Source organism: Pelodiscus sinensis, chromosome 5 (genome assembly GCF_052426305.1).
Source record: "Pelodiscus sinensis isolate ZL-2025 chromosome 5, ASM5242630v1, whole genome shotgun sequence".
Lineage (NCBI taxonomy): Eukaryota > Metazoa > Chordata > Testudines > Trionychidae > Pelodiscus > Pelodiscus sinensis.
Window position 1 is genome coordinate 91,738,558 of NC_143056.1, and position 21,689 is coordinate 91,760,246.

The window sequence follows — 21,689 nt, forward strand, 5'->3', positions numbered from 1 at the left end:
CTAGCATTAAACCCCTCCCCCGAAGAAAACAACAGTGTGTGGAACTCATATAAATAATCAGTAAACCAGAGGCAATTATTTTTTAGAGAACATGGCTTGTATGAGTGAGGTGATTATTATACAGGTTTGTTTTCTAATGGGTTACAACATATTTGGGAGCAGTAGTACTGTACTTTTATTTGAGGTAGACACATAATAAAACCTCTTATAGTAGCTAGATTTAGAATGATATCCGAAATGTAAAGAGCTTGTGAAAAAGAGAAATAGCAAAGGAAATGGCATTAAAATGCTAGGGCAGAGTAGTCTAGTTAGATTATAATTCTTCTTCATTCTATTCTTGTGGTTATTGTCATGGGTGCTAGCCAGGAAAAGATGGTTAACTCCCTTTGTGTTCTGCAGAGGCAAATTATGTTGTCCTGATGAGCACCGTTTAGTTAATTGAAAAACATCTTTATAGGCTATTCACCTTTTTATTAATTTTAGTATATGAATTCACATTGTAGGAGAATAGGGTAAATCAGATAGATACGCTTCATCAAATTCAAGACTTTGGTCAAGAAATAGTGGAGAATAGATTCAGAGTGATGATCCCAAATGTTTAGAGCTCTCAGCCAGCTTTATGCTGTCTCACAGAGCTCATCTCCCTACATATCCCACTGCAACAGCTATAGCTGGTTGGAACAACGCTGCCTCCAGGATTACATTTTAACAAATATTGGTCAAGGTGAACCCTCATCTTGTGTTTAGAAATCATGTTGGGAGTGACCAGAATTGTCAAGGGGTTAGACTCCCAAACCTTTTCCACCTTAAGGGAGGATGTGATAGAATATGAGTTGTCCTACTTCTGTAGCCCTCTTCTGCAGGATGGAAAGACCCAGCAGTTGCCCTGTTATGGGGTATCATTCTACATCTGATGATCTGTCAAGAGTTATCCTCTGTTGAACTTCAGCAACTTTGTATTTTCTCTTTTCCAGCAGGGGATAGGTCATGGGTTTTTGCCTAATTGTCTTTATATACCAAACTAGCATGTCCATAAGAATGTATGTTTATTTAAGAACTAGCCAATTAGCCCGTCATAAGACGGGATTTTCAGGTCTCTCCTCCACGTCGGTCTTCTCTCTTGAGCCTCCGGTCTCTCTCTTTCTCTTCTCCTCCCCCTCCTGCTCTCACTCGGGGGACCACAGAGCCCAAACGGTCGCTTGCGCTGCTTGCTACCACGCAACAGCCCGGCTGAGCGGTGCAGAAGTCAGCCGAGCACCATGGTGGGAGGCGAAGGGGGGCGGGGTGGTGACGTACACGGCCAGGCCCAGCCCCTTGGCCATGTACGTCACTGCCCCGCCCTCTTTCCCCTCCCGCCATGGCACTCAGCTGACTTCTGCGCCACTCAGCCGGGCTGCCGTGGGGGAGCAAGCGGCGCAAGCAGCCGTTTGGGCCCCACACTCCCTATGTAGCATGGGCCGCCCAGAGGGAACAGCCAGCATTTCAGCAACAGCGCCACCCAGAGGGAACAGCCAGCATTTCGGGCAACAGCGCCGCCCAGAGGGAACAGCCAGCATTTCAGCAACAGCGCCACCCAGAGGGAACAGCCAGCATTTCAGCAACAGCGCCACCCAGAGGGAACAGCCAGCATTTCAGCAACAGCGCCACCCAGAGGGAACAGCCAGCATTTCGGGCAACAGCGCCGCCCAGAGGGAACAGCCAGAATTTCAAGCAACAGCACTGACCAGAGGGAACAGCCAGCATTTCAGCGTTACAGACTCTCAGACACTGGGCTTCTATATATATGACGGCAAATAACAAAAATGTAAATAATCCTGGTCTGTTTAAAAAGCACCCTGACGTACAAATGTAGTCATGTTAAGAGGGTTACTTTGTTTACAGATGGAAGCAGGAGTAGCTAGATGGCTTCCTACTGCTTCATTGCAATGCTGCCTTCTGGCTTAGAATCTGAATTTAACAGCCTTGCTATTAAGTGCCTGAGTGAAGCAATCCCAAGTCATGTCCTCTATAATAGTAGCCTTGAATGGTGGTGGTACAAGGAGGCAATATAGAACTCTTACAACATCGACAAATTCCCCACTACAAGGGTGAGTCTCTGGGTTTAGGACTGAGTTTCTCTGGTAGAGCAGTGTATAGCAGCCTAAGCCATTAATGCAGTAGGATTTTAGGATACTTACTATATTATAGGCTCATACTTGATCATTCGGGAAAACATTTCTCTCATTACACGGGCCTTTTGAAATACATCTTGCGGAAGAGGTAGTCAAACAGTGGCTTTGAAGAGAAGTCTTTACACCCACTCAGACTCAACATTTAGTAACCCTTTCTTTATGCTATCTTCTAAATGCACTTTCATGGCACACTTCCAAAGAGCAATTTAAAAAAGGAAAAGGCTGAATAACACTGGGTAAAACCAACTGGGATTTCAGTTTGGCTTTAAACACTGTTGCTGTTGCTGTTGTTATAGTTAAAAAACAAATAGTCCTGATTTCTTTTAGTCAGTTGCTGCATATTTGAATAAAAGACAGAGTATGACCTGTTAGTCAAAACCTGTTCCCCCACAATGTTTCTGTTCTGTTTTGTTATTATTTTAATAGGCCATCTCTAAGCTGCATTATCATATGTGAATTCTAGCTGCATATTTTTAAAAATAATTTATTTGTAACTGTCATCACTACCTTATGAATAGGTTGCCAACCAACCCTGGGAGCTATACTGTCAAATATTTAAAAAAAATATTTGTAAGGGTATGAATATTTCCATTAATGCATTTATCAAACAGTCACAGCTATTCACAGCTAGGTTTATGAAAAGCTCTCTTTTCTATTAATACTCTCTCTGCCGCAAAAATCCAACATTGCTTGATTTTTGTTTTTTAAATAATGCAGCAGCATTCTAGTTTTAATTATCTTTGATGACAACACATTCAACTTACATAATCTTGTATGCTAAGAAATCTCAAGGCACTTTAAAATACAGAGCCCTAATAATGTGCCCAACTGTACCAAGCTAATGATGAAAAGTGAAGGGAAAAAGAGGGAATTGTTGATCAAGATTTTAAAAGTGGGACTGTTCCTGATATCCTCAGGCAGAGAATTCTAAAGGCTCTTGCTAATTCTTAAATTGATGCTAGGTACCAGGGTGATGGGATTTGTGGGGGAATGGTAAAACAAGTGACTGTGGTCCAGATTAATTGAGACTCAGATTGTGAAGAACTTAACAGGTTAAAAAAATCAGTGTAGTATAACTAGATTAATTGGTGCATCTGAGCTTGAACTCAAGTTGAGAACATTAACAAGAGAGAGGGGATATGGAGAAATGAGCACATGCTGTACCCTGGCAATATTCCAAAGGTGATGAAGACCAAATTCACTATGTCAGTGCACAATTTAGCAAGCAGACACACTTGCTACTTGCTGGACTATTCCCAAATATAATAGAAAAAATAAGCACTTTAGGAAGTCTAATTCTGATGGAAGATATCTGATCATTGCAAAAGTGAACCAGTGAGTACCTATGGTTAATATAGCCAATAGGGTAAAATAAAAAATCCCAACAGCATTAAAATTATACTTTACACTTTCAAGAGCTGTAACAAAACACTCTGTTTTCCAGTGTGGAGCAGCAGTTGATATTTACATGGCTGGAAAGGGGAGAGATCAGTAGAAAATAGGAACATGCAGGTCTGGTGATTCACACTTCTAATTACTATCAGTTCTTTAGCCAAAGCTGCTTTTTTATATATTGCTTTTTCAATGGCTGTAAAAGGGGCCCATCTGGCCGGCGCTATAGAGAACACATTGCCTGCCTGAGGCATCAGGGCCTCCAGAAGTGTCTATATGGATGGGATACTTCCAAACAGCTCATTAGTCTTAACAAGAGTTGGAACTATAGTCCTGAGGGAATTCTGCAATTGTTGCATAGTAAAATTACATTTGCTCCAGGACTGGAACTTTGAAGATTAGGAAGTCCATATGATTATGTGCAGCTAAAAGGCAAGGCGTAACTGTACTGTTTGCAAAGTGATAATCTTTCGTTTATCTCATGGAGGGCCAAATCCAGAGGTAAGTCTAATTAGGTGTAATTTACGCACAAGTGTTCTAATATATTATTTATATTACAGTGGCTTTTGGAACCTCAGTCACTGTGCTTGTCCCTGCCTACCAGGGAGTCTATATGTCAGACAAGGACTAATAACTTGCCTACACAAGAGTATATATACACTTTGCAGCTTTTAGCAACAAGGCTGAGTTGACTTAGCCGTATCACTAAAATTCAGTGTCTATGAATGCTGTGTGTCAGCACTTGTGCCAACAAAATTCTTCCACCCCCAGTGAGCAGGTTTTGCTATGTTGGCAGGAGAACACTCATTCCCAAAAGCAGCATTCACACTTTTACTTGACATGACAAAACTTTGTTGTTCTCCGGGGGTTTTTTAAACACCTGTGAATGGAAAAAAGTATAGTTGATCAAGTGCAAGTATAGACATACCCTAAGGGGGAGAGGCTGGATAATTTCATTCACACTTGCTTTTGTCATCCTTAAGAGATATGTTCCTCTAGGTAAGACTTAGACTGCATTTGAATGTTTTACCAACATATCCTCTTCCATCGAGTAAAAAAAAACAACCCCTATATAGCCTGCGCATGAGTATAGCCCGCGGGGGGTGAGGTGGGGTGGGGTGTGGTGCAGAGTTTGTAAAAACGAATATAACCCGCATGTTATATTCGCTAAAAGACAGTAACTAGTTCGAGTAGGAGTTTGAATCTTCTTTTATTCAGTACCATTATACTGGAAAAATCCTAGTGTGGATGTAGTTACACTGCTGTAAATATGACTTACACCAACAGAGCTTGTTCCTTTGCCTGTATGGAAAAGAACTACATGTATAACGGTCTTTTTGTACAGATATAGTTGAGTATGCCCAAGGGGATTAGCTGCATTGAATATGACAATATAGTTAAAGCAGTATAACTTTCTAGCTCAGAAAAGGTTTAGACTCCCTTTATATTCTTTTGAGCCTTGCCTATGTTAAGAAAATTTGCTCTGGCATAACTACCTCAATTGTAATGTAACATGGTTTTTGTCATTTATTTTGTATTATTTTTGTCTTAGGGTTGCAAGCAGCCATTTGGAGCATTTAGATAGAGACTGACAGAATGCTACAGGTCGAACCTCCGTTGTCCAGCATTCTTGGGACCTGAGTGGTCCCGAACAATGGAGTTTGTTGGGTAAGAGGAGGTTAAGGCTCTCCATCTGGCTTTAGGCTCTGCTCCTAGCTGAGGCTGCACTCCCTGCCACTGCCTCCATCGCCCCGCCATACCAGCCCAGACCGGGGCTGTGTCCCTCACCACGCTCGCCCCAGACAGAGGCCAGCACCACTGCCATAGCACCGGTCACATTGTGCACCCAGCTGCCAGCCCCACTAGGGCTGTGTTTCCCACCTCACCAGCTGGGGTTGTGCTCCCCACCACCAGCCCAGATCAGGCTGCGCTTCTGAACCTGCCCAACCAGGGCTTTCTGGTCCAGCAATATCCGTGGTCCTGCCAGACCACGGATGTTGCCAGACCAGAGAATCCCAGATTTTAGAAGTTCAACCTGTATTAGAAATAAGTAGTTTTTGAGGCAAAATTTGAAGACAAAAGGCAGTGGGGAAATGAGTCTCTCTCAGCTATTGGATGCAGTGGAGCTGTCTGGAAAGAACACAGAAATCTGAGTGGGAGAAGGTGGCTAAAGAAGCTGAAATCAAATGAAACTTGCAGAGGATGGTGTGACTAGGAATTGTGAGAAATGAGTGGCAAGATCGGCAGAGTGAAGGATAACACTGAAGATGAGGAGTGAGTATGATAGGAAGCCAGTGGAGCAAGAAATACTCTATTTGGATTCCCCCTTCTCTCGTCAATCTATTTAGATTATCTAGAATTCTAAGATACCTTTTAGAATATTTTATTTTTGTGGTATCATCAAGCTTTCAGCACCTTAAGATCTGCTTTGGGCCTTTCAGGAGCTTACTAATGAGACTTTTAGTTCTACTGTAGAAAAAGTCCCAGGTCGTTCAGACAAGACACAGCATATGTCTTTAAGATAAGCCATACCAACTTTATGTTGCACATAAGAGGCAGAATAAATTTCTGATCTCAGGGTTGGAGAAGAGAGCTTTTGGAGTTGGGAAGTGGAGTTGTGGGATAGGCAGTTTAAGATGCGATTTGGCACATGTTATTCCAAATAAGAAAGCAAATAGGTTTTGAGACGATATGTTAATGGTAGCATTTGATTTTGAAATTAAGCCCAGCAGGTAGAAAGATCCTGTTTGGATTTCCAATGATATCATTATTATTGTGCTCGAACACTTTTTATTTTAATTCATTTTGGTACATAAATGTTACTGCCTTCCATTAGATAAGCACTGGAATCTCACCTAGTGATGATGTTAACCCTGTCTAAAAAGGTTATTTTAAAATGCATGCAATTACCAATGGGGTCATTTGAATTGTTTTGCCTGCAAGGTTATTCTGACTGGCTACATATTTGCATTACATGTAGCAGCCTCAGAGATAAGAGGAAGGGAGGAGGGAGCCACATCGTTTTGTTAGGGAGCCAATCATCTAAAAAGGAAGATCTGCACAATCTTTATTTTTTTAAATTGCCAATGTGTTTACAATATGGTGGGGACAGTCTGAGTAACCAGGTGGAAGACTCACCTCTGTGACCAGACTGTTGAAGGTAGTTGGTCTGCATATCCATGTACACAGAAAGTCACATTCTGTGGCTACTTACTTATGTGCTTATGGGGTTCACATAATGAAAATAATTAGTCAGTTCATAGGAATAAAAGAGACAACTCCCATTTCAATAAAAGGAGTTACACCTACTTTACCGTAAGGATAAAGTTGTCTTGATATGATTCAAAATAGCAGAAAAACCGAGCAGAGTATATCACTCTAGGCTGTGTATAATATATATTTGTGGCAATATGTCTCCACAGTGGAACTCTGAGGTGAGACGTAAAGATCCACATGGCCAAAACCCCATGTAAGAGAGGAGCAGCAGGCGACATCTACTAATTTGCTCCCAGGCCCAGCATAGTATGCATCACCATGTCTATATGGATTCCTTAGTTCCACAACACACTCTGGCTGTGAATTCACACAGAGTCCCACTGTTTCAGCACATTTGCAGGCAAGGAAAAACCCTTTAAAGAGAGCAGTTGCCTTTTTTTTTCTCAGCATAGAGCTAATATTGTTTTAGAGCCAGAAATGTACCTGGGTACATATTCAGTCTGTTAATTTATCTTGTTTTTGTCTTCGATCAGGCTTGGTTTTTCAGGGCTTACTTCCAAATTTGTTTGCCTTCCCTATTATAGGGAGTAATTACCTAATGTGGCTTTCCACCAACTTTTAACTGAATTGTATGTGTTTACATGATATACATTTAATAATGCACTAGTATTAAACAAAACAATTTGTACACTAATACAATTCATTTTCCCTTACCCTCTAATTTTCTTTTGACTCCACCTATTAATGTTGATGTCAAGGAAGTCACCCATAGTGATAGTGATATTTTTTGGCCTTTTTTAAACATTAGGCGTGATAAGAAACATTAGGAGTGTAGGCTCTTCAACATCAAGGTATCATCGTGCTATATCTTTATATATCATCATCCTATGGTGGCCACCTGGAAAACGAAGAGCCAGATCCTCTGCTGGTTTAAATTGGAGCAGCCCAATGGATCTACAGTGATTTGCCTTTGTCAGGGATATGCTCCAGAGCAGTACTTCTGTTTATGAACAGAGGAACTATAACCCCTATGTGGGCTGCTAAATTGTAGTGGGCATAAGGAGCCCACTACAATAAAGCCTATTGAAGTACTTATTAAGAAATACTTTGATCCTACTAAAAGAATACCTTCACTCTCCTTATGAAACCAGAATATACCCCATGATGCAGTGATCCTCATTGAAAAGCTCTAGCCCACATATGTCTGTTATTGTAGAGAATAGATATGCAGATGGAAGTTGGTGATATGTGAAGGATCATTATGCTGTGTCAAGATTCATTTTAAAGACCATATGTATATTTTTAAAAAAGAAAAACAAACTGCTTCATGAGCCTGGAGAGAAGCATAAATCATGTATTTTTACCACCTCAAAAGCCCACCAGAAGATAACCTCTGATATTTCAAATGCAGCAAGCAATCTAAACACATGAATCACAATTTGAGTTCTATTATACCCCTACTGATGCATACCACTGTGTAATTTATAGACATGTGTAGCAGCAAAATACTGTTGCCAACTTGTGACTTCTGATGACTACAGCCGGGCCCCGACTTACGAATGCACCATCTGCACTTACAAACAGCACAACTGTATATAAAAGCATGTATTTCCGACTTACGAACAAATAGTTACAACCAGGTGGAACGTAACCTTTTCGTAAGTCGGGGAACGGCTGTATTCCATAAAAAATGCAACATGTTGATTAGTCTTAGAATTACTACAAGGGTAGTCAAGAATGTAATGAACTGTAGGTTATAGCACAGTTATTTAGGGCTGATTAATTATTATTGATTTTAATTAATTGTCAATTAAAGATCTGGAAGGTTGTGGGATCTAGTCTCAGTATCAGGCAGAACAACTCAAGGTTATTAAGTTTGCAGTCTGGTTGGGAATCCCAATGTGCACAATGAAGAGACACTATTGAGGGCAAAGCAAAGTTTTAACAATTTTTATTAGCGCCATTAGTAAAGACACACAAACTCCAAAAACTCGTAAAGAGATGGAAAATATATGGAGTTAAGGTGTTGTTTTGTACCATTCTTCATATATGTTCTCACATACTTACTTATTAACATCCTTCCTTGGGGATCAGGTGGCAAGAGACAAAGGAACTGTTGTGTCTTTGGCATGCTAAGCGATGATCCTGGTCCCTGTCAACTGATAACACTTATGTCCTTTGTGTCCCCTCCTCCCCCCAATCTTACATGGTGGTCTGGCCTATTATAAGGCTTAGGGTCTATCTTGAATATTTATTCACAATATCTAGCCTCCATTGTCCGTATCTAACCTCCTCATCCTAGTAATGTTGGATTTTCTTTATCCTATAGATTAGTATATTAATAATGTCATCTAATTATTATATATATCAGTTCACTGCCAAGCCAACTTCATGGTTAACCATTTGACAACATTTTATACTAAAATATCTAAGCTTAGTATCAGTTAAGTGTTCTTGTGTTTACTTGGAATCACTATGCACAAACTCTCCCCTTAAGCATGCTGTTCCCTGTTCCCCAAGACTCAAGGTAACTGTTGGACCATTTACTTCTGCAGATGTTCACAGGCCTTGAAGTTCTATGCTTAACTGTTTAGCTAGTGTCTTATGAGATGCAGGCTTGTAGGGTTTTTGTGTGTTTCTGCTGACTAAAATAAAATGCTAAAGCTAGAGTTATAGGGTGACAATATGGAATATAAGGGGGGAAAAGCACAAGATGAGATGGAGGATGGGCCTATATGTGTGGCAAAAGACGAGAGAGGACTTCCTCTTATTCCTTACACCTCTTTTTTGACAACCCCCAACTCATAGTCTTTTAATTACTTGAACGTAAGAACTGCTCCTGCAAATTGGTAATCAAATCAACTTTTTAAGTTCTTCATCTCCTTTGGGTTTTAACAGGATCAATGTACCATATATATATATATTTTTTTTCCTTGGGTTGTATATTTCCTTTTAACCAGTGATAAGTTGGAAGGAGCCTTACCTATTTATTTTTGAGGAAGGGTTAGCATTTTTCATATAAAAAATCAAATGCTAATGAGTTTCTCCATCTTCAAAATTTTCCAGTAGCCCCATTTTTATTTTTAGGTCATTGTCCAAAGACTTCCTTAATGGTACTAGAGACAAATGTAGGATAACTAGGTTTCTGTTTTGACATTGGGTTGCTTTCAGCCAGCTTTCACTTCTCTCTTATGCCAGAAAATTAGCAACCTGCAAGAACAAAATCCCTCAAAGCTATGAGTGAAAAGCCTGTTTAAAAAGAGGCAGCAAGTGAAGCAGTGTAAATACACATAGATACCTCTGTGTGTCCCAGGTGGCCCTAGCATGCAATGGTGTGATAAGTAGATGCGGGGGGGAATTTTCTTGGCATTTGTCTTTTGAATCCTGCTGCTTTTGACATTTTTATACATTTTTATCAAGAGACTTCGTATTGGAAGCATTGAGGATAGTGAGATAGTTCAAGGTATCTGTAATGGGATGTGTAGTCCTTTGCTGCCAGGTCATCATTTCAAATCCAGCCCAGGTTGCTAGTGATTAATAGTGCGTACCAACTAACAGCTGTTTGGTGGCCAATATGAAACAATATAGTGAGTGGTCCTAGTCTAGTTCCTATGGACAATTGTCCAATAACATAGAAACCATAAACAATTTGTGTGTCTGTTGCAACTCCCAGCACAAAGCCTAGGGACTGTATCAGCATGGAAACTGAACTGCTTTTTGTCACTCTTGCAAGTTTTATCAGACCAAAGTTGAGGCACGTGGTAGGAGGGCTGTGGTGAAGCTTTTGGTGTTGCTGTCTGATCTGTACCTGTACAATGGAGATAAAGAAACTTCAGTCTCCAGTGCTGCTGTCAATTCAGTTTCTTGAGCATGGACAGTCAATAAAATAACCTATAAGGTGAATGTAATAAGAAAAATGGCTATGAGTCTCCCTTCTCTTACACTGACATACATAAATCACAAATAAATCTTCTGAAGTCAATAGAGTTGCTTCATATAAACTGGTGTTAGTGAGAGGAAAATCAGTCCAAATCAGAAAAAGTCCTTGATCAGTCCTAAAGTAAATGTGCCTTATATTTTTTGGGGAGGGTGGTAGTGGTGGGGGGGTGATTGCCTCTGAGTGAGCTTTACAATATTTAATTAATGGCAGTTTCAGTCTTCCCTCTCAGGTAACAAAAAAAAGTGGTGGCCTTGCAATAGATACTGTGATGTACTAATTACAAATATATTTGCAGGGGAGGTTCTTGGCCCTGCTAAATCTGCTTTGGCACTATGATGAGGCAAAGCAGATAAAAAGCTGGCTTATATGACCCTTTGATATTCCTTCTTGTGTAGGAGAAGCTGAATTTATTGGCCCAGTTCTACCTTGTACCCAAAGCATAGGGATGTGTCGGGAATGAATGGAGACATGATCTGAAGCACTGTCCTGCTTCAGTGATATTAGGCTGCTGGAAGGGGTCTTAAGTAGGTGTTGCAACTTGTGCAAATTAGGAACTTGCAGAATCAGAGCACTTTTTTGCTGTGTAACAAGCACTGCTGTCCATCCCTGCTCCTGACTGATACACTGTGATACTTAATTGACAAAGTGTCATTGAACATGGAACTACTGCATCTTTGTATTCTAACTTCTTAACAGGGGCAGAAAGTGGTATGGGTGTATTGTTTGGGAACTAGTACCTAAACTGTTCATCTCCTAGTTTCAGAGGGGTAGTGCGTTAGTCTGGAACTAGAAAAACTTAAACACTGAATAGTCTTGCAGCACCTTAGAGAGTAACAAATGGTACCATGATGATACCATCTACATTTTTTGTTACTCTCTAAGGTGCTGCAAGACTATTTGTTGTTTTTTATGTTAATCTCCTAGTTCTTTGTAATTTTTTGGTTGTTATTGTGGTAATGCTAACATTGTCTAAGGAAAAATACGGGGGAAAATGTCAACTCAGTATTTCCTGGTTTTTCTAGTATGTCATTTTAGAGTTTGAAAGAATACAGCAGAGAGAGGACAACATTGTATTGCAGGAGCCTTAACTCCAGCTTTAGAAAGATTTTGCTAGTAAATTTATTCTGGTAGTTTAATATTAGAATTTGAGATCTTGCTTTTTTTAGGTTATTCAGGGGTTTGTAATTGGAATTTCTCTTCTCTTATTTCAGTACTGAGTCACTGTGGGTATTTAACTGTGCGCCTGACTATGTTCTTACTGTTTGTTTTTCCTTCTCAGATATTGATGAGTGCGCTGCTAAGATGCATTATTGTCATGCCAATACAGTGTGTGTGAACCTGCCTGGATCATATCGTTGTGACTGTGTCCCGGGATATATCCGTGTGGATGATTTTTCATGTACAGGTAAGCTTTTTACATACTTGTAATAGCATGAAAATATTCTGTTTGTAGTGTATTGACCAATTGTATACCAAATCTCCCCTCTGAAATACATGACCAAATTATAGTTGGCCCTCTGCAAATATGCAAGTGGGTGAGAGTGCATAAGGAGCCTTCTTTCCTCTGCACACCTTTTAGGGGACAGACACAGAATGATCTAGAGTTCAGGCACTCTTTGTGATCAACACCATCAGCTTAGGGGGTCTACCTAGAAGTAATGAAGGAGGCTATATGGTATCTGTCTACCTTACTTTCTCATTATATGTCCAGTGGAACTGACTGAATGTAAGGGAAACTCCTGCTGCATCTTGTTTCCAGCTTTGATAGGTGCCATTATCTGACTCCAGACACCTATCGCTTCATTAAGGCTTAAAATGACTGATTTTGTGCTCCAGACGAGTGTAATATTTTTTAGTGGTGAGAGGGAGCAGAGGGCATTCTATTTGTTGTTGAGGGGAAGAAGTAAATGTTTCTCTAGTAGCCCTTTGGAGCTTCTCAGTAGTTTGAAACACCGGAATTAATCTCGGGAGAGATGAATTAATGAACAGCGTCAGATAAATGTCAAAGATGTGAAGAGATAGGTAAATTATATAGGTTGCACTAAATGAATGCTGATTAAACCACATCATCTTGTATTCTGAAGAGGCTATGTATAGTGCAGATAAACTAATCAAAATATTAGAGAGTTGGAATTTTTACTGAAATGAATTTTTGTATCTTTCTGCTTGTAAAGCCAATGTTCTTCATTGCCATGAGTCCCTACACTATCGGGCTCAAAGGAAGAAGAAAATTAGAACATTATAACAAATAAAATGACCTGAAATATTTTTACGATATATAACAATCTCGTCACTTTAAAATTCAAATATTTCAGATATTCCAGGACAGAAAGACACAAGCATATCAGTTTACCACGCAGATGTAGTGATACATATGCATATCTGTATAATTTTCTTAAACATTTGTTTGTCTGACAGTCTCGAAAACGTTAGTGTTAATCATAGAATCATAGAATCATAGGACTGGAAGGGACCTCGAGAGGTCATCGAGTCCAGCCCCCCGCCCTCAAGGCAGGATCAAGCTCCGTCTACACCATCCCTGACAGATGTCTATCTAACCTGTTCTTAAATATCTCCAGAGAGGGAGATTCCACCACCTCCCTTGGCAATTTATTCCAATATTTGACCACCCTGACAGTTAGGAATTTTTTCCTAATGTCCAATCTAAACCTCCCCTGCTGCACTTTAAGCCCATTACTCCTTGTCCTGTCCTCAGAAACCAAGAGGAACAAATTTTCTCCTTCCTCCTTGTGACACCCTTTTAGATATTTGAAAGCCGCTATCATGTCCCCCCTTAATCTTCTTTTTTCCAAACTAAACAAGCCCAGTTCATGAAGCCTGGCTTCATAGGTCATGTTCTCTAAACCTTTAATCATTCTTGTCGCTCTTCTCTGTACCCTTTCCAATTTCTCCACATCTTTCTTGAAATGTGGCGCCCAGAACTGGACACAGTACTCCAGCTGAGGCCTAACTAGTGCAGAGTAGAGCGGCAGAATGACTTCACGAGTTTTGCTTACAACACACCTGTTGATACAACCTAGAATCATATTTGCTTTTTTTGCAACAGCATCACACTGTTGACTCATATTCAACTTGTGGTCCACTATGACCCCTAGATCCCTTTCCGCCATGCTCCTTCCTAGACAGTCGCTTCCCATCTTGTATGTATGGAACTGATTGTTCCTTCCTAAGTGGAGCACTTTGCATTTCTCTTTATTAAACCTCATCCTGTTTACCTCCGACCATTTCTCTAACTTGCTAAGGTCATTCTGAATTATGTCCCTATCCTCCAAAGAAGTCGCAACCCCACCCAGTTTGGTATCATCTGCAAACTTAATAAGCGTACTCTCTATCCCAATATCTACATCATTGATGAAGATATTGAACAGTATGGGTCCCAAAACAGACCCTTGAGGAACTCCACTTGTTATCCCTTTCCAGCAGGATTTAGAACCGTTAACAACCACTCTCTGACTACGGTTATCCAGCCAATTATGCACCCACCTTATCGTGGCCCTATCTAAGTTATATTTGCCTAGTTTATCAATAAGAATATCATGCGAGACCGTATCAAATGCCTTACTAAAGTCTAGGTATATGACATCCACCGCTTCTCCCTTATCCACAAGGCTCGTTATCTTATCAAAGAAAGCTATCAGATTAGTTTGGCATGACTTGTTCTTCACAAACCCATGCTGGCTATTCCCTATCACTTTATTACCTTCCAAGTGTTTGCATATGATTTTCTTAATTACCTGCTCCATTATCTTCCCTGGGACAGACGTTAAACTGACCGGTCTATAGTTTCCTGGGTTGTTCTTATTCCCCTTTTTATAGATGGGCACAATATTTGCCCTTTTCCAGTCTTCTGGAATCTCCCCTGTCTGCCATGATTTTTCAAAGATCATAGCTAAAGGCTCAGATACCTCCTCTATCAGCTCCTTGAGTATCCTGGGATGCATTTCATCAGGACCTGGTGACTTGCTGACATCTAACTTTCCTAAGTGATTTTTAACTTGTTCTTTGTGTATCCTATCTTCTAAACTTACCCCCTCTCTGCTTGTATTCACTACGTTAGGCACACCTCCAGACTTCTCGGTGAAGACCGAAACAAAGAAGTCATTGAGCATCTCCGCCATTTCCAAGTTTCCTGTTACTGCTTCTCCCTCCTCACTAAGCAGTGGGCCTACCCTGTCCTTGGTCTTCCTCTTGCTTTTAATGTATTTATAAAAGGTCTTCTTGTTTCCCTTTATGCCTGTAGCTAATTTGATCTCATTTTGTGCCTTTGCCTTTCTAATCTTGCCCCTGCATTCCCGTGTTGCTTGCCTATATTCATCCTTTGTTAGTTGTCCTAGTTTCCATTTTTTATGACTCCTTTTTTATTTTGAGATCATGCAAGATCTCCTTGTTAAGCCAAGCTGGTCTTTTGCCATATTTTCTATCTTTCCTACACAGCGGAATTGTTTGCTTTTGGGCCCTTAACAACGTCCCTTTGAAATACTTCCAACTCTCCTCAGTTGTTTTTCCCTTCAGTCTTGCTTCCCATGGGACCTTACCTACAAGTTCTCTGAGCTTATCAAAATCTGCCTTCCTGAAATCCATTACCTCAATTGTGCTGGTCTCCCTTCTACCTTTCCTTAAGATCATGAACTCTATTATTTCGTGATCACTGTCCCCTATACTGTCTTCCACTTTCAAGTTCTCAACTAGTTCCTCCCTATTTGTTAAAACCAAATCCAGAACAGCTTCTCCTCTGGTAGCTTTTTCAACCTTCTGAAACAGAAAGTTGTCTCCAATGCAGTCCAGAAACTTATTGGATAGCCTGTGCCTCGCTGTGTTAGTTTCCCAACACTAATGCTGGAAGTTAAATTTGAGAGTTCCTATTTCTACTTTTTCTTGGTCTACAACAGAGATTATCAAGGGTAGAGAACAAATACAATTGTTGTATACACCAGAGTAGATAATTTTTTAATAAGTATTAGCAAAATCAGTCCTTAAAAGTCTAAAAGGATCTTGGATTAGTCTTATTTCCATGTACACATCTCAAGGCGACTTCCCTCGCTATCACAGAAAAATTATTTCTCCAGAATGTGAGAGAATCTCCTGAAGTGCTCTATCCTATCCATGCCTAAAATGATAACCTCATTCAATGAAGACCCTCAATCAAGGCTATGTTCAGAACCTTCGGTGTGTCCCTGGGGCAGCATCAGACACATTTACTGAAACAGAAATAAGTAAACTTGTAATAAAACCAGGTTTTGATATTATATTGGACAGTCTGCTTTCTCAAGTAGAAAGATGGTCAATATGAGAGTGATTATTCCAGGCTGGAAATCATGCTATGAGCTATACATTATCCTTAGGGAGAATCACAGAGACTATCTACTCCATGACAACAGTGACGTAGTGTCATAGAGCTTACAGCAGCTTTAGAAAAGTCCTCACTTCCTGAGACAGAATGATGCTAAACAATTTACTTCAATATAGGTTTATTTTCCCTACACTTGTGTGTACGTTAATCATTTTTTCTGCCTTGTAAGTAAGTCCTGAGTTCTCATTAATCTTTTACAAACCATCATGTAGGAAACAGTCAGTCATTGAATTTTGTGGGGTGTTTTCTTTTTTCCTTGTATACCCAATCATTTTTATAATGATGGTAAACCTTTTTGATAGTCGGATATTACATTTCACTGCTAATTTCCTAATAATCCTTTCATTCCAGCAAGACAGTGCCATTAGACGTGGAGATTATTTAAAACACAGGGTATTTGTGATATACAACAAAAGTGTAGAGTAATAACACAAGTGCTTGACAGTAATGGGTGAATATTCATTTACTGCATAGATGCACAAAAATCTCTGTAAAAGTAAGAAATAATTGAATGAGTGAGAGAACATATTCTGTGTAGTTTTCATTGCATTGCTAAAACCATTAATTTTTTTTGCATCCCAGGTAGGGGTTTTGAAAGGGTTCATGCGTTCCACATAGTTGAGGAGAACCCTTGTTGCAGTGGTAGTTCATAATTAGAAATAATTCTGATTGACTTAATTTAAATTCATTTATTATTGTAATTGTGCAATGTAAGACATCTTTTTCTTAGGATTTTGCTTTGAATAAAAGAAAAGTTGCCTATATGAATGCAGCTTAGAAAATACATTTAGCAAATACTTGCCTTTTGCCTACAGTTGCTGCTACTGATGTCTTTACAAGCCACATCAAATGCAGCAATTGCTCAGTTACCTAATATATTCTTAGGTACTGAGTCAAAGCCAATGGGAAGGCTATTTTTGATTAATTATATGTTTTGGGACCAATCCTGAGAGAGCTAAGCTTTGTGAGAAAATAAAGATTACTCTGCTTATGTGTAAGGCAGTTAAGCAAACAAGCGGGTCTCTTTAGAGCCACAAACTTATCAATGTAAACTTTTCATTTTTATTTTCTGAGATATGTGAACAGTTCTGAGTTTATTTTATATAATTCTGAGCCAAAGGCAGATGTTCTAGATCATAGAGTAAGCAGTGTACTACTTCTGCTGGAATAACTCAAGAAAAACCCAAATGTGGAAGGTACTGTGAGATTTCAACTTCTTCCGTAGTTATTGGGCCAGATTGCCGAAGTGCAGAGGACCATCAGAATTAACCATTGACCTCAATGGCAGTTGAAAGCATTGAGTACCTCAGAGAAAGTGCTCAAAACATGACAAGATGTATCTTGACAATTAAGGCATAAAGCTTTGCTTTAAAATAATAAACTGAATGCAAGTGATATAATGTTTTAAGATGATATAATGTTGATTGGAGTCACCAAGCAGTCTTACATCGCATATTAGCACAAGAGCTGGTGCAATGGGGTTCAGCTCTGGTATATTCTTATCATTCTGTTCAGTCTGGTGATGCTCTTGACCTACACACCAGCAAAGGTGTGTTAATATTTTGTAGTCTCCTATTCTTGGAGCTATGAGTGGTGTATATTAATTATTTCAATGAAAGACAGTTATGAACAAAAGTTACTGCTCAATAAGAAGCTTCTTGCAGTCATACTTCATTATATTCAAAAGTTGGTTAACTACTCTAAGTTAAATTACATCGCAGGCCACTCAGTAAGTGGAAGCAGAGATACTTTGTCTTCAATTCCTGAAGAAGACTATTGACTAGAGAAATGTGCTTCTCACTCCCAAGAGTGGCACTGCAGTGTGAGATTTACTGGCCATCTGTACTAGTTGCCAATTAGTGGTTGCTGTTGACCACAGCATGCTCACTAGTTGGCTGGTAAATCTAACCTTGTTATCTAATAAATAAGTCAGGCAAGCTTGAGAAAACAATAGCTGTCCTCTTTTCCTAGCCATATCCTTCATGTTATGAAAAGTTTCTGCCCTGTTGCTTATATTGGAAAGGAAGTCCCCTGTGAACTTTCTTGCTCTAATGTACTGGCACAGGAATTATTCCCAAATATATATTACTTTTTTCTTTTCTAAAGTGTTGTTATGAATCTTGTATTTTCATATTTGAAGGGTTGCTTCTGTCCTTTGAGATTTTAGATTTTACGTGTCTTTTTCTATATCATTCTGTGCCTCAATATATTGCTTCTAACCTGCATTCTCCCTTTGCATCAGCTGAACAAATCAGCTCCTTTGTCTTAGGTAGGCCATAAAGAAGTCTTCAAATTTTAATAGCTAAACATACAATATTTATATGTGGAACAGGCAGGGTGAAGTCTGGCCTTGTACATTTAAACACAGTACAGTATTGGTCTTCTCTTATGCAAGAAATGAAACTTCTTATCATAATAGTCCTTTTTGGCCTTAAAACTATGACTATCAGAGAAAGGGAAAACTCAGATTTGACGAAGGATTCATCCGAGGTGAAAGAAAATCTGGAATCGTTATAAAATCATGGCTTTAGATTATTCTAATGCAATTTAATATGGAGTTTTTACAAACTCGTCCAAGGCTAAATTCCCTCTGTAGCCAGTATAGTTGCTGTTAAATTGAATTTGTGGCCCTGTGAATTTAGCCAATATCTAAACCATTACAAAATGGCAGAATTTTGAGTTTTCACAATGTTTTGTATTTCTTTGTGGGCTGGTTTGGCAGCTAGATACCTTTTTGAGGGAAGTGATAGACTTGCTGATAATTTGTATAGATGGAATAATCTTTCATATTTCATTCCTACTTTGTGAATGTTGTCTAATTTGTAAAATTTACTGGGATCTTTGCAGCTTATACTATATCACATGACTTAGCCCAGAATTGCCTGTCAGTCTTAATTTCAGTTTATTGTGTGTATTATTTCTTTTTTTGCCTTGGCATTGCAGAAGCGATGAATCATTCAACAAATGACATATTTCCAAGAAGCAAACTCTTGTGTGTTGTAACTTGAGTGTTGTTTTCAAAATATATCATTTATCCTAGTATTCTTCCTTTTGTGGAGAAAACAGCTTTTGATAGAAACCCATTGTTTAAAAATAATCTTATAATTAAATATTACTTACAATGCAATTTGCACTCTTCGAGCTATAGTACAGTGAGACAACAGCAGATGATGGATCCTAATGACTTTTGTGGATTATCACTTAAGTACTTTCCCATTAGTTCTCTGTGGTATTTGGAGTAATAACTTTGACTCGAATGCTTTATCCAATATAATCACAGTCTCTCTCATATGGCTTGCTGTTGGCAATAAGCAGAATGGAGTAAAGCTCAGAATTACCTGGAATTCTGAAAATGCTTGGCTTTGAGGGAACAAAAATCCAGAATAGTAGTTCAAAATTACAGGGATTTGTTCATATAGTTTGAGGGGAAAAAAGATGGAGAAATTGTTTACACTTACAATAATCAGTGTCTTTACAACTCAGTAGTTGTACTTTACCTGTCAGACCTCTGAAGTGATGTATTTGACCCGGTAATAATAATAAATAATAATACAGCAGCTTTCACATAGGTGAAATGGCAATCTGAAAGGGCAGCCAGTTAACCAGAATCAAAGTATTGTTGAATAGGTCTTGAATGGATGTTTTAAATCAAGGCAACACATAGATACTACGGACATTCTCGCAAGGAAAATGCTATCACTGAAACCTATTCCACTAAATCCATTACCTCCCTAACTTGTTGGCAAATTAAATAACCATTCAGAGAGGAAGCATGAACATTTTGCAGTGTGAAGGCACAGATTTCTGAAGTTCTGCACAGCGTGTGATGCATTTGCACAAGTCTAAATCAATGCATATCATCACTAAAATGTAACTGTGTAGAATTAAAGCATTGAGAGAAATGAAATTACATGTATTGAATCAAAATCTAAGATTTGGGTTAGTGAGCAAACAAATATGTTTACTAGTTCAAAAGCTTCCAGAATATTTATAGAGCATGTTTAATATATTCTCCCCTGGTGATATACTGAAATGTATGTTTCTTGTTAAAAATGTTGTTTGGCATTTATCTAGTGCTTATAATTTTCAAAGAGTATCTAGTTATTAACTAAGTAATCCTGACTATAGTCCAGAAAAACTATCTATTACATAGCTATTTTTCTCATGTATAGACTGGGAAATAGATTCAGCTCCAATTTATTTATTATAAATGTGAATTATGTTAGTGACTAGAGGCCTCAAACATATCAGCATCCCACTGTACTCACAGGCAAGAATGACTATCCCTACCTCAAAGATCTGCCTTAGATATGTTAAATGAGTCTGTATACTCATTAATTTCCAGCTCATCACTCAGCACTTACCATCTGGAAACCCCATGGAATAGGTTTAGTATGGAGGAAATATCACAAAGGATATCAGACACTGCATAGAACACAAGTATATCAGGACCCCAAGGACAGAGTTTGCCCTCTAGTTAACGGTTCCCAAGCCACTTCTGGTTTTGTACCTCTGTGCCCCTTCCATTAGTTAGGTTGTGCCTTAGAACCAGTATTTAGTCCTAAATGCTTTTGGAAGCTGAGACGACAAGGTGGGTGAGATAATATTGGACCAACTTCTGTTCGTGAGATTAAGCTTTTGAGCTACACAGACTCTTCCTTCAGTCACAGGTCTCAGGCCACCCTTCCTTCCTTAACTAGAACTGGAGTCTACGAAGTTTCAGTGTAAATTTTTGCAGGGGTTATTATTGGCACTAATATGTAAAAGAAGCTTCAGGGGGTAGCCGAGTTAGTCTGTACAGGATAAACTTAAAAAAACAACAAATAGTCTGGTAGCACTTTATAGACTAACAAAACATATAAATGGTATCATGAACTTTTGTGGGCACAACCCACTTCTTCAGACGTTCATGTCTAACACCCAGCGTGAGAGTGAACATCTATTCCCACATGTTTAATGTTCAACTTTGAAAACTAGCAGCCTGAATTGAAATTTCCTGTTTTTTAAATAATTGCATAAAGCACCCTGTGACTGACTGACTGCATTGCCTCGCTAATACATGTTAAAAACACATTAGTTTCCTGGTCTCTTTTCTTCTGGAGATTCTTGTAGGAGGTGTTGAAGAAAAGGACAACATTTCATTCCTGGTGCTAAATAGTATAATTTTTTTTTTTGGCTTACAGTCACCATGGCACTTTTTCTTACAACTATAAAGAAAAATTAGAGTTCATTGCTGGAACCTTTAAAATGCAGATACATTTATTTGAATCCCGAAGTGGGATATTGATTAAATTCAGCAGCATGTAATCTGTATGCTGATGGGCTAACCCAGAGAGCATTTATCTGTTCAGCAGGACAAGTCAACAAAAGACAGGGATAATTTAGAGTAAATCCAGCCAAATGAAAAAGGAGGCACCAGAAACAAAATCACATCAAATGGTTTGATCCAAAGCCCATTAGCTCAGTGGAAGTCTTTCCATTGCCTTCTATTTGGCTTTTTATCAGGCCTTAATAGTAAACAGTTGCCAGTGCTCTATTTATGACTATACTAAGGAGAAGAATTTGTTTGAATTTCCAGAGTACTTTCTTTGAAGGCCTA

The 21,689-nt window shown here is 39.1% G+C and overlaps 1 protein-coding gene across 4 annotated transcripts in view; it reads left to right on the top strand.

Moving 5' to 3' along the window:
* NELL1 (neural EGFL like 1) overlaps positions 1 to 21,689 on the top strand; it is a 464,201-nt gene that overhangs the window by 214,627 nt on the left and 227,885 nt on the right. For all 4 annotated transcript variants that reach the window (XM_075927741.2, XM_075927743.2, XM_075927742.2 and 1 more), the window contains exon 13: positions 11,999 to 12,124. In XM_075927741.2, coding sequence (XP_075783856.1) covers positions 11,999 to 12,124 — 126 coding nt within the window. The remainder of the gene's footprint in view (positions 1 to 11,998; positions 12,125 to 21,689) is intronic.